Below are 13,892 nucleotides of genomic sequence, written 5' to 3'. Positions count from 1 at the left end.
GAGGGTGAGGCCCCAAGTTCAATTCCTAGTACCACAAAAAACAAAAACAAGACATGGGGACTTCTCTGGGGGAGGGGATTTTCATTTAAGCTGGAGAGAAACATCTGTATAGGACCAATAATAACATATATTGTAGTAAATGCCAATTAAGGTGATAACCAGCTCATAAGTGTTGCCCTTCTTTAGGAACAGTTCCAACCTCAGAGGTGAACCTGAAGGAATGATGTCCAATGTCCTTTCAACTTGACCCTGATCTCTGGCCACCACCAAGAGATAGACAACTGATCTAAATTGTACTGATTTTTGGAACTAGATAGGAGCTGGTGGAAGCTGTCATCTGAATGGCAGTGCCCATAAACTCCAGCTGCTGAGGTAGCAGAGCTACCTGGCTTCCTGATCTTTCCAAGGTTGTTAGCACCATCTCTGCTTATGAGAGTTATAACCAATCCCTTTCAATATATCCCCCTATTTATTGATGCTAGCCACAATCATTCTCTATTGCTTTCAACAAAATAACTTTAAAACTCAAATCTGCTGAGGCAGGAGAATTGCAAGTTCCAGGACAGTCTCAGCAACTTAGCCAGACCCCCGTCTCAAAAAAAAAAAAAAAAAAAAAAAGAAAGAAAGGAAAAAAAAGGGCTGGAGATGAAGCTCAATGTTGTAAAGCAGCACCTGGGTTCAATTCCCAGTACAAAACAAAACAGGGCTGAGGGTGTAGCTCAGTGGCAGAGTGCTTGCTTAGTATGCCCCAGGCCCTGGGTCAACTCCCAGCATCACAAAACAAACACCAGGACTACTCCTTCTGGGAAATTAAAAAAAAAAAAAAAAAAAACTGTCAATTGCCAATTGAGTGAAGATTTGCTGGTGACTGGCGGGGGTGGGGGGTTCAGTCAGAAGGAAAATAATATAGGTGGTTAATTTATAGATCAACATAGTAAACTTCTGTTCCACAGGCAAGCACTTTACTCTGAAGGAGCTTCCTCGTGCCTGTTAGGTATGGGGGTTATTTTTCTACTGGACGTGTTGGGTGTGGGTAGGGTTGTGTGTGTAGCCAAGCTAGGTAGGAACGGTTCCTCCCATGTTGCCCAGTAGTTTTAACAGTTGCAAAATCTAGCTAGTCTGAGAAGATTGGAAGACAAGCTAGAAGCACCCAGGCCTGGAGCCGGTTCTGCCATTGTCCTCTGCAGTCTGGGTGGGTACTGGAGCTCAGAGGACCCCCAAAGAGGAAAATGTTGTGAATAAAGGAAAAAGAGAAGGGGGCACTCCAGGAACAGAATGATCCGGCCAGGCCAAGATTTCTCCATAATTTATAGCAAAAGGTCGTCCCCACATCAGGCCCAGAGATCATGGCAACGTGCATATTAACGAACAAGAACTGGAAGAAGTGCCCCAATACTCGCCAGGCACCGGCTGCGTCTCTACAGGTGAGAAGGCAGCCACTCTGTTCACCCAGCGACCCATTTCACAGTGCAGGCACAGAGCCACGGTGAACAGGATTCAGTACACGTTTCCTGACTGCTGGGAGCAAAGGTGAAGAGAAGGAGGAGCAAGAGGCTGGCGCGGGAGTTAGAGCCAATAGCCTGGAACGCGGCGGGGAAAAAAAATCCGGGCTTGGGCAGGAGAGGCCTCGCGTGACTCCTCGAAAACCCCGCGGGTGTCACGGCAGGAAGTCAAAGGGCGAGCGCTGGGAAGATGGTGGGTTTTGAAACGGGAAAGGAAAGAGAAGAATTCGGCGGATTTAACTGTCCAGGACTGAGGTCAGCGGGGAACCAGACCCGAGTCGCAAGTTCCAGGCTCAGACTCGGGATTGTGAGCTGGACTTGCCTCTAGGGGGGAAAAAGCCGTTGCGCAGGAAACGAAAAGGAAGCGGAACTGAGCCTAGCTTTGAGTGACAGCAGCCACAGCTGGAGGCGGGCCCTTGTCCGGACGTGTCTACGTCCAGGAGGCGTGGCTTAACCGAGACTGAATTGCCCTGAGGGAGGAGCTCCAAGCTGGCCGACTTAATTGGTGGGGAAAGGGGCTTTGTTCCACACGTAGGGCACCGGACTAAGCGAAGTCTGACTAGCACAACCCCACAGGACGGAGCTGAAGCTGGCCTTAACCACCTGTCCTTAGGATGCCGGCCTGTCTCATTAGTCCCAGTGATCAGGGAAAGAGTAAGGATGTGCTTGCTCACTTGACCCTCTCCCTACGGCCAGGCTGGGCCAAGGCTCCGGGACTCAAGCTATTATTTTCCCTTAGAACATGGGTAGGGAGGGTTGTGGTCTTTCTGGACTTAATAATAGGCAGGGTAGAGGCTTTGAAGCAGAGCTAGACTAAGGGAGAAAGACTGGAGAGGGAAGGCCAAGGACACCTGTTTCCCAGAGAAGATTCTCGAAGTCTGATCACTGGAAGAGGGGAGGCCCAACTAAGACTGGAACAAAGTAGCTTTCCAATGAAAAATTGCTGTCTCTGCTCAAATGCTGATTTCTGAGGGAAATTCCATATAAGTATATAGAAGCAATTTGGAGAGTATACCTGGCTAGGATTTGTCCCTTGAGAGCCTGTGAAGTGCCCTGTCGCTAACTTTTGTTGTATTTGAGAAACTGGTGTGGAACTGGGAAGGATAGACAACAGGAAAGCACTCCTTCCTAACCAACCCACTGGTGCCCTGTTAATTTTCCCTCTGATTCAGTTTAGCATTACCTGTACAGCACAGATAATTCTGTTATAAAACATTCTTACCAGATTTGTAAGAGATTCCTGCACTTCACTCCTCAAATGGGTTTATCCTACATACATAAAATTCTTCAGTAAAGTCCAAGACTTTTCAAGGGAATTCCCTAAGGCCAAAGCTTAACTATACAAAGAGCCTTCCAGAGTTGACCCAGGGATCCAGCAGGCTTGGTGGGACGTGCTGGTCTGATTGGCAGAATGGGATGGAATTGAAACCGGTCATCTGTTATCCCATATTCAATCAAGAAAGGGAATTTTTGCTTACATGCAGAATATAATACCCTCAAGTTTAGACCCAGTGTGGTGGTGCATACTGTGATTCCAGCTACTGAGGAGGCTAAGGCAGGAGAATCACAAGTTAAAGATCAGCCTGAGCAACTTAGCAAGACCCTGTCTCAAAATTTAAAGATTAAAAAAGGGCTCAGTGGTAGATTGCTTGCCCAGGATGCACAAGGTTCTGGTTTCAGTCCCCAGAAACACCTAAGGGGAAGAAAAAAAAAAGACTCTTAAAATTTGGAAACTCCTTAGTGATGTTAGTGAAAGTTTGTTTGTTTTAGAGGAGGAAAAGTTTTATTTTGGATTTAAGGCTCATAGTTTAGAAGTCTAAGTTCATAGACAGCTGACTTCATTGCTCTGGGTCCAAGAATGAGGCAGAACAAAATGGCAGAAGGGTGTGGTGGAGGAAAGCCCATCAGGACATGATCATCAGGAAGCAGAGCTAGTGAAAGATTTGTGTACACTTGTGGACCTGTCAGTTTTGCTGGTCTGTAAAAAGACAGGAAGGAGGTGCCCTGGAATGTCAAAAGGACCAGAAAAGTGACCTGAAGTTTGGCTGGCAGGTGAGAAATACAGGACAGTGTTTTCAGAGTCACAGACCTCAGCATGAATAACAGTTTGCTATGGGCAACTTTCTTAATATCTCTAAACCTGTGTTTTTGCTAAGAATGGGCATAACAAACCAGGTTTGGTGGCATATACCTGTAATCCCAGCTACTCAGGAAGCTGAGGCAGGAGGATTGCAAGTCCCAACCAGCCTCTACAATGTAGCAAGACATTATCTTAAAATAAAAAGGGCTGGAGATGTAGCTCATTGGTAGAACACCCTGTGTTCCATCCCCAGTACTGCAAGAAAATAAAGACAGAATGGGCATAACATGTCCACTTGGCAGGGATGGTTGTAAAGATCAAGAATCCTTAAAAGCACTTGGCATCATTGATCCTGGGACCTCACAGAAGGACTCAGGGAACAGGAGCTAGTATCAACCCCACCTCCAAGAAGATACCCCAGGATGAGTAACTGACCCCAGGCCAAGGTTCACTTCCATCTGCTCTAGGACCAGTCAGTCCTAAAAATATTCCCCTACCACCTCAGATGAAAAGGGAAGGTGAGAGTTATCTCCCTGCAGGGAATGGGGAGTAGATTTTATTATAGACTCACTTATATTTATTCCCAAAGTTAAGAGTTGGGAGAAGAGTGGCAACTATAAGCTGTTAAATGGTAGCCCTTAATGGCTATACATAAAGTGAACTTTCAGCATCATTTTTCCAGGAGAGAGAGAGAGAGAATATTACATGAGTAGGGAGGGTATGAAGGGTCCCCAGGGTAGTAGAAAGGGGTAACTGTCAAGGGGGTCTTTCCAGGCCTGTTTCCATGGTGAATTGATGGGGTATTGGTTCCCTAATAGCTTTTCTCTGATGGAGATAGACAGACCTTGGCCTTCTCTCCAGAGGCCTCCTTAGGGACCACCGGTCGCCATTCCATACAGATGCTTGAAGGAAACCAAGAAGCCCAGAGTCTGAATTGATATGTAGGTTTGTGATCACTGCTGGTGAAGAGGAAAATGAAGGCAAGACTCCACATTCAGAGGGAAAATAAAGATGCTATTGAAAGGATTGATTTTTTTTTTCAAAGCTCAGAGTGCCCTCTACTGGGAGATGAGGCTCCCTACAGACAGGTAGGGACCCAGACTTTGGGGAGAGAAGGGGAGACTGCAGGCAGGCAATTCTTCCTGGACACTTAGGACATGTAATCAAGTGAAAATCAAGAAGTAGACATATTTGCAGTTTATTGACTAACCATGGTATCGTAGCTGTTATCACTGGGTACAATGGATTAGAGGGAGAGGGAAAGTGATCTCAGAAAATCCCATTGGACCCTTTTATCCACCTCACCCACTCTTCAGCCAGAGGTCACGGGAATTGGAGTCCTGGCTTAACTCTACTCTCTGGATTCACTTGCTACCCATTTCATCCCCAAACCCATCTTCTATTTGGTCCAGACATTGAACCTGGGCCCTTCTTTTTCTTGGAGGTGAGGGTGGAAGGAGGAGAAGGACCAAGCCTCAAGAAAGAGAAGAAAGGGCTGAGGGTGTAGCTCAGTAATAGACCATTTGCTTAGCATGTGTGAGGCCCTGGGCTTGAACCCCAGCACCACAAAAGAAAAGAAGGAAGTAGCTAATGTGGGGGTTGTGAATGTCTTACAGGTCAATGGATCAGAATATTCCCTGTCTTTAAATATAAGCTTTGGGCCTGTGGAGTTGAAGCACCATTCCCATACATGTCCCTTTGTGAGCAAGTATGACAGTGACTCTTAAAGGAGAAGAATGCTCACTCTGCCCATGTGGTTTTCTGGTTGGGGGAGGATTGGGATTGTTAGATATGTGTTTTGAGATTATGATGTTAGAGAAGACCAACAAATCCTCAAATTGTGCCTAAAGATACCTACATAGGAGAGAAAAGGGCAATACAGGACACTTGACACTCCTTTGTTCTGGTAGAGAAGAGGAGAAGAAATGGAGCTATTCCAAGAGGTTGGGTATAGTACCAAGGGACACATAAGCCCCTGACTCCTGGCTTCAGACATGGCTTCCTTTGCTGGTGCAGGCCTTAAGCTAGCTATAGCAGTTGGGTGCCAGAAATCTGAAGTATTCATCCCAGTTGGCCTGCTAGTGTCCCTCAGTTTCTGTCCTGAGATCCCAGGGCTCCTCCTGTGTCCAGAAAGGGTGAGGTCCTGTCAGAAATGACTTGACCCAAGGAACAATTTAGGGAAGGAAGAAAGTCTCACCTGTAACCTGGCTTGCTGGTAGGTAGACAAGAGGCTGAGGAGGGAAGCCAGATATCAGAATATCCTAAGGCAGCATGTCTGCTCTTAGCTTCCAGGACCAAATGTATCAATATATATGAGTATCATGTATGTATGTGTGCAGACATACAAGCACAGAAGGGAGGGGTGATGTGACCCTGCTCTTTGAAATCAGAGGAAAGAAAAGACTTTTTGAGGGCACTTCCCCCAGCTTAATGGGTTGTTGCTCTCAGTGACTGCTCCCCTACCATACCCCCTGCCCAGTACCAGGCTGATGGGCAGTGGCATATAAGGGAAGGGAGGCACTAAAACAGCAGCTCAGGGAAGTGAGGTAGGGCACAAAGGCTGACCCTCCTCAAAGCCCCTTGTTGTAGTAAACCACCTCGGTGCCTGGGTTTTGCTCCTGGATCTGAGCTCTCAGCTCCGGCTCCAGCCTGTTCACTTGTATAGAGCTGCAACAGAACAACACAGGACCCAGACCCTCAGGCCCAGGATCACCATCCCTCCTCCCACCATCCCATCCTCCTCCCTCCTCTTTTGCTTCCAGAAGAGCTGGCTCACTGTCATTACCCCACCCCCCAAATCAATTGAGTGTTTGCCAGGCCTCCTTAGAACACACCACGGAGCCCCAGGTGTGTTCCAGGGAGGCCCAGGTGGTGCTGTGAACTCGACCTTCAAGGACAGGGGCCATCCCCTAACACACACAGAGATATGGGGACCTGTTCAGAGTTCCCAGCCAAGGCCAGTGGGCACCACTTACCTTCTTTGGGGGAACAGGGCACAGCATAGGGGAGTGGCAAATATCAGGCTAGGAGAGAAGAGCAGTAGAAAGGTTTGTGAAACTTTGGTCTCATAGTGCTCCCTTCCTGCACCCTACCCTATGGAGATACTATACCCCTAGAGGTGGAGATTGATTTTTTTTTCAATATTGGGGATCAAATCCAGGGTCTTATGCTTGCTAAGCTGGCCCTCAACCACTGAACTACACCTCCAGCCCACAGAGTAGATATTGATTAAAGGCCAAAGAATCTTTTAGAAACATTAAACCCAGTCCTGACATTAGGTTCTGGCTGGGTAAAGAGACTCCTAAGCACTGATTCAAAGCCCTGAGGCTGAAAAGTGGCAGATCAGAAATTAAATGGTCATTCTCATCTCTTAGAACCAATTCTCATGGAATCCCTCCTGGGTGGTACCAGAGAGTATACTTCCATGGTTTTCCCCTGGTGGATAAAGATGAACCCTTCAACTGAACTCGACCTTCAAGGACAGGGGCCATCCCCTAACACATACAGTATGCCCAGCAGGTGTCCAGGACCGACACCAGAATGGATGATGTATGTAAATGTCTTAAAGGCAATAAATACCTACCCACATCCACAAGTGAAAGGCACTCCCATGTGCCCTCAGCTAACTCCTTGCACACTTACCAGAAACCCACCAGTCCCACCTGCAGGGGTGCCCCCAGCCAGGGGCGGTGCTGTGGGAGACAAACAATGGAATGGCTTGTATCCCTTACTCCCTAACCCCCATCCCATTTTACCCCCCAAGGCTCTATCTCATCAGCTCTGCCTTTGAACCTGTGGACACATGCCCCTTTTCTTTCTTCCAAGCCCATGACAGGATTGGGGCCTCCAGCTGGCAACCTTTCCAGCCAGTCCCATTTCCTGCCATCCCCTTACACATTCTCATCTCTTAGAACCAATTCTCGTGGAATCCCTCAACCACTTGATCTTCAGAACAGGTTCCACCCCCTAACACACAGTATACCCTATGTGTGCCCAAGATACATACCAGCTGAACGTCTGAGTGATGCCTTTACTTCATACATTTGTTCTTTCCTCCCTTCCTCCAGGAGCTGCTATCAGAAAGCCTCCTCTGAACCTCTACTCACTTCCTCTGATCCCAGTGGTATGAATCTCTCCCTTCCCCCAAACATCTGCTCGGCACACACTCCTTCACTCACTTCAGCCACAGAGCCCACCGTTCTGTTCCTCAAATGTGCAATCATGTTCCTGCTTCAGAGCCTTTGCTCTGGCTCTTTTCTCTACATGAAACACCCTTCTCTGAGCTCTTTGCATGGTTGTCTCCTTCTCATTCTTTGGGTCTGTAGAGACCCCTTCTCTGACATTTCCTACAAAGCACATATCAGAATTTATAATAATATAGTTATTGGTTGCTTCTTTGTTTATTGGTTTCTGCACTAGACTATAAACTTCATGAGGACAGGGATTATGACCATCTTGGTCCATGCCAGCTTCATAGCTCTAAATGTACTCAATGAATATATGTGGATAAACAATTCAAGGAAGGAGGCATATTTTATATTCCTGTGCCTTGCTTCCCTGTCGTGTGTGTGTGTGTGTGTGTGTGTGAGAGAGAGAGAGAGAGAGAGAGAGAGAGAGAGAGTGAGTGTCTTGGTGATATAGTGGGTAACAACATGACTCTTTCAAGCATGATTGAGTCATGTCACACATAGTCCATCCAGGTCTGTAACAGGGATGCCTCCCGAATGACACCAATTTCCCTCAGTAGAGAAACAATTTCCTTCCTTCCCCAGTCTCCTTCTGCTTCCTCAATTTTCCTTCACTACAGCCCAGTTCATTCTTGCTGAATGGAGGAAGGTTCAGAGCCAGGAGAAATGGTGGTAAATCTTAGTCTCAGGCCAGCCTGGAGAGAGGGAACTGGTCACTTCTCCCAGAACCACCACTTCCAGAATGGGAGGAGTAAGCCACCTACCTTCAGGAAGTCTTTCTTCTCCAGAGTGTTCATGATCACTGGGGGAATGGCTGAGGGGAAGCAGGGTAGGGAGAGAGGGAGTTAGTCAGTAAAAGTTGGGAACCCTAAGGAAGGAGATCCTATTCACAGCTCCTCATTCTCCCCAGAGTCTTATTGCCCCTGAGTTCCAAAAGCCCCCTGAGAACCTCAGCCCCTGCCTTCTATCAGAGCTTCCCATGCCCCACCCAGCCACCCCTATCTCACCCATGGCAGGAATCGCCATGCAGATTCTTGATACCACCACCTGGAAAATGCCCTGCTTGGCTGCAGTCACGGAGTGGCCAAGCCTCTGACCTGCCTCATCAGTCACAGGAATGCCCACCTGCAGCTCCCTAGGAAGAGAAGTGGCTTCAGTCAGATTCAGGGCCCAAGTCTCACCTGAATGGGAAGCTACTCCCTAGAGTCCCTCACATATTCTAGTCTTAAAGGCTGGTTCCCTGCTGGGTACAATATTATATGCCTATAATCCCGGCAACTTGGCAAGCTGAGGCAGGAGGATCACGAGTTTGAAGCCAGCCTGTGCAACTTAGAAAGACACTGTCTCAGAGAAAGAGAAAAAGGCTGGTTCTCCTACCCAAGGATCCCAGGGTATAGGGATTCAGCTCAGCATGAATGTAGCCATCTTGAATCATAACCACCATGATTACCACTGAGTAACCCTGACTGATTTTTCCCACAGTTTCTCAGAATACTATAAACAAACAAAACCATAGAGTAGTATGTGGAGGTTTACTATCTGGACCGTGTTGCTGCCAGTGCCAGAATCTTGTTGATGTCCTTGCTGATGGCTTAAGATAAATCAGGTATATTTTGGCTTGAAGTAAATAACTTTCATCCTATTATATATGCCTCCTCCTGATCCAAATCATGGGAAACCCTAATCTTGCTGCTGCCTGGGACAGTGCTTCTGTCAGTAAGTCCCCAATAAATTGCACTCTGTATAATCCTGGATCTGCCTGCCTCCTTCCTCAGTCTCAGCAGTTTGGGACCAGTTCTCCTACACTGGGACTGGGTTGTTCTGGAACACAGGGTCAGTCTGAGGTAGGGCCCAGCAGCTCATGTCCAGTGAAGGAGAGAGGGTTGTCCCCATACTGGGCTGGTCTGCACACTGGGTGGTACATCACAAGCACACTGGACATGCACGTGACAGGAGTTAGGTCTACTCACCTTTGCCTCATCAAGGGGATGTTGATACAGTTGGCAGCAGCCACAGCTGCAAAGGGCACAAATCTGCCAACCAAAGGAGGTAGGTGCTGGGGGAGGAAAGGTGTCTTTTAGTGGCCCATGGAGTGGGAAGGGACTCTTGGGGGAGAGATGGGAGCCTGTCCATCAGGAATGGATCTACAGGTAATGGGATCTAATGGTAATGGGGAAGAAGAAGGAGGGTAAAGGATGAATGGAGGGTCAATGGAGGGAGAGCCTTTACCTTGGTGAGGGATTTGAGTCCCAGAGCTGTGGCCACAGCCCCAGTGGTGGCACTCACATAGGCTGTTCCCAGCTGCCTGTGGATTAAAGAACCAGTTGACAAGGGACAGAGGAAGAGTCCAGCATGTGGCTCTTACCTTTAGGAAGATGCCAGATCCTCAGTGCGTGAGGCTAGGAGGGTAGTCTCATTGCAGAGAAAGTCCTCCCCCCAGCTCCAGTGTAAACTTGCCTGGAAACCCTACTCCCTCCCTTCAAATGGGAGTAGGTCCCCAAAAACATACACAAGAGGGCCTCACCCTCAGGCAGGGAGAGTGAGGAAAGGCTAGGCTGGGAGGAGAGCTGAGCCACTGCCTGCAGGGCCCACAGGGATCAGGAGTGACAAGGAAAGCACAGAGTGTGGGCTGGGAAAAGGCACCACAGTTTTTCCCAGGGACCGGCACTCACTGCACAGTGATGGGAGCATCGCCGCTGCGGTTGGAATAGTTAACAACAGCATTGAAGGACTGGTTCACCCACTGCCAGAACACCACAGTTGGGGTCTTCCTGAGGGAACAAAATCAGTTTTATTTCTCCCTCTACAGTGTCTCTCATCTTTGGACCCCTATAGTGAAATCCCAACGGTTACTCACAAGCCCTCAGGAGAATCCAGTTGATGACCCTAGAACCTGCTCTGATAACCCTTATATGCCCCCCTCATACAAGTAGACCCACTGACTCTGGGGTGGGGGACCCCCAAGGCTGCATTCTGAGGAATGGGAGGGATTCTAATACAAGCTCCTGCCCACCCACTATTCTGTACCCAAATTGGCCCAAAGAGGAGACACCTAGCTATACTCTAGCTTGGATCACTCAGGAAGGGGACATGGGATAAGACCTGCCTGTAGAACGTAAGCATGCAGCCAGTGATCATCATGTTCATGGGCACCTGGGCTGACATGCGGCCAATCAGGACCACCTTCTCCCCTGTGTCTGGATGGAAGGCAGAGTCGTACACATATTTGGCCCTCCACAGCTGGTCCTCGGTGAGCCCTGGGGTCACTACCCCAGCCCTGCAGAAGTTGACAAGGAACCAAATTGTTCTAAGAGGACAATCTGCCCTCTAAGGTTATGTTTACCCTGCTCAGAAAACTCTGGGCAGAGGACTAGGAACTTTGGCTCCCCATCTCAGGATAAAAGAGTTCCTTGACTCCTTGGGAGAATCAAAGGGTCCCAGAAGTGGAGGTTCCTAGTTCAATTTCCCTTCTAGCCACACATTTTCTGCTAAGTCATAGATAGTGGTGGTGTGTGTGTGTGTGTGTGTGTGTGTGTGTGTGTGTGTGTTGAGTGCTGGGGATTGAACCCAGGGCTGTGTACATGCAAGGCAAGCACTCTACCAACTGAGCTATATCCCCAGCCCTGATGGTGGTTTGACAAGTCAAAAATGGCTGGGCCAGGCACAGTGGCACATGCCTATAATTCCAGTGGCTTGGGAAACTGAGACAGGAGGATCATGTGTTCAAAGCCAGCCTCAGCAAAAGTGAGGTGCTGAGCAACTCAGTGAGACCCTGTCTCTAAATAAAATACAAAATAGGATTGGGGATGGGGCTCAGTGATTGAGTGCCCCTGAGTTCAATCCCCAATACAAAAAAAAAAAAAAAAAACCGGTGGGAAGCATCACAAGAACTTTTGATTCTGAAGACAAAAGGGATGCCCTCCTACCTCCTTAGAGTAGACCAACAGTAGACCAACAGTGGGAAAAGTTCCTATAGTGGTTTGTGAAACATAGAGCAGCCTTCCACTCATAATATCAATGTTACTTCCTCAACCCAAATACCCAAAAGTTCTTTAGATTAAAGCTCTGTGCCATGGAGAGGTGCCAGCAAATGGGGTCAGGGAGTGAGAGAGTTGTGGAATGGGACTTGTAAGTTTAGGAAGGCAGGTACAAAATGTACTAGATTAATGACAGTGAATGACACCCTAAGACACAGTGTCAGATGGGGGTCACCTGTAGTTTTGCACAATGTTCCGAGAAGCTTCCAGCTGAGCCCCAGACAACAGCAGATTTCGAGGATCAGTAACAGTGAAGAAGTGCCGGGCTCTGCCCAGGAAAGTGCTCTGGTCCCAGCGAGGTTCCTGGATGTTGATATCTAAAGGCAATTCACCCATTTTCTGCAAGGCAGGGACAAGGGTCAGAGGGCTTCAAGGAGGGAGTCCAACGGCTTCACCTGGGGGAAGCTTTGATGGCCCTGCCCTAGTTTCTGAGCCTATCACCTGTCTCTTCAAGAGCTCAAGGTGACTCCAGATAGGTAAGCAATGGTAGAGGAGGAGTTGTTTCCTAGGCAATGTCCTAGCCAGGGACCTACAAGCACTGGAAGAGGGGGAGGAGAAGACAAGAACTAGAAAATAGGTTACCCTGGGCTCTGGCCTGGTGAAGATTTTCATGAGTAAAGATTTACATGTGTGTGGTTGATGCATGAGCAACAACTAATCCTGTGCAGCTACTTATGAGCTCTGCTTGCACAGAAAGGCGTAATATGTGCATGACACAGCCATGCCCATGTCAGCTTCAGGCCCCAGCTGCCCTGATACCTAGATATAAACCCCCTTGCCTATTTGAGAAGATGGCAAGACATACCATGTTCCAGCCCCTGATTGGAGGACAACCAGAGCTCTTTGGGCTTATCCCAGATCTCAAACAGGACACTCTGTAAGCCATATGCATTCATGTGGGCATGCACATGTCCTCTGTTCAAACCCATTTTCCCCAAGCCACACTGGGTGACCCAAAGCTCTTCCTGTTCCCTGGCAAGGCAGGACTGCCATAGACACCCATCTGCTTCTCTCTGAACCATCTACCTCCAGAAAGAGCAGGATTCAGTGGATACCCGGCTACCCAGCAGAGAGGAAAGCCGGGAGCAGCCATCTGGCCGTGCTAGGCAAAATCCTGCAGAATGACTAATCCCCTCCAACCCTACTTCCTCCCTAAGGCAGGCACACCCAACTCTCTCTCACTCTCACATACCCACACACAAAGACATGCACGCCCGACCCAGACATACAAACAGGGTGAACACAATACACCAACCATAAAGACCGTTACACACAGGAGAGCTCACATCCATCAGTTGCAGATGCTAAATGACACTCCCACACACACCTCCACCCCCGCCCCCAGCCTCCCCCTGTGCAACATAGACCTCCACAGAGGCCGAGATACTGAATCCCCAGGATAAAGAGCACGTTTCAAGGCAGGCATCCTTCTCCAACCCCCACCCCCTACCCTCCACTCCCCTAACTCCCATTCCCTGCCTGGACAGGGAGCACTCACGCTTTCCGGGATTGCCTGCCTCTGCAGATCTCAGACCCGCCTTCCTTTCCGCGCGACTGTGGCCCTCCCAGTCATCAAGTCAGACGTCACGCATGACGCTGAGCAGCAGGGAGGGAAGGTGGCTCCCTCTGGCTTGTTCGCTTAGCCAGCCCCAAACCTGGAAGGCCCTGGGGGCGGTAGATGTCATTTGGGGATACGCCCCCAGCCCGGGCCGCCAGGACTAGGTTCCGTGAGGCCTCGCAGAACGAGTCTTACCGCAGAGATCTGTTCTGGCCCCACTCCCCATCCAGAGAAAGGAAGGGAGGAGCCGCACCACTGCCCGCTTCGCTTCTCTTGCAATGCCCTGGAGGGCCTCCAGAGGCACCCTGTCCCTGTCGCAGGGGTATAGGTGCACTTGGCGCAGGTGCGTGGTGTGAAGGGGCTGTCCTCTGATGCAGAGCCCTCCCGGAGGGACTCAGGTTACTGATTGTTTACTTGAGGGCTGTCTGTGATGGCCTCTGCTTGCTGGGTCCCCTGGGCTCCTACCCAGATATCCCTAAGCTCCTCTCTCAGCACCTCAGTATTCAGCATCCCTTCGCAGCAGAGTTC

General features: G+C 49.1%; 1 protein-coding gene across 3 annotated transcripts; it reads right to left on the bottom strand.

Moving 5' to 3' along the window:
- Positions 1–4,764: 4,764 nt before the first annotated feature.
- On the bottom strand, positions 4,765–13,675 carry SFXN3 (sideroflexin 3). 3 transcript variants are annotated; one of them, XM_081267898.1, is made up of 12 exons: positions 13,560–13,675; positions 13,305–13,471; positions 11,982–12,145; positions 10,872–11,046; positions 10,442–10,536; positions 9,999–10,074; positions 9,740–9,825; positions 8,777–8,904; positions 8,534–8,583; positions 7,225–7,274; positions 6,558–6,605; positions 4,765–6,249 (listed from the first exon to the last, which is right to left on the bottom strand). In XM_081267898.1, the coding sequence occupies exons 3-12, from the start codon at positions 12,140–12,142 to the stop codon at positions 6,153–6,155; spliced, it is 966 nt and encodes a 321-aa protein (XP_081124024.1). In that variant the 5' UTR covers positions 12,143–12,145; positions 13,305–13,471; positions 13,560–13,675; the 3' UTR covers positions 4,765–6,152. The 3 variants fall into 3 exon arrangements, with proteins under 3 accessions (XP_081124024.1, XP_081124023.1, XP_081124025.1); XM_081267897.1 differs by having other exon boundaries at positions 13,305–13,598; XM_081267899.1 differs by having other exon boundaries at positions 11,982–12,123; positions 13,305–13,598.
- Between the last annotated feature and the right edge of the window lie 217 nt (positions 13,676–13,892).

Source organism: Spermophilus citellus (assembly GCF_964194105.1).
Source record: "Spermophilus citellus genome assembly, chromosome: 15".
NCBI lineage: Eukaryota > Metazoa > Chordata > Mammalia > Rodentia > Sciuridae > Spermophilus > Spermophilus citellus.
The sequence above is the reverse complement of the archived record's forward strand: the minus strand, read 5'-3'. Positions and strand labels throughout refer to the sequence as shown.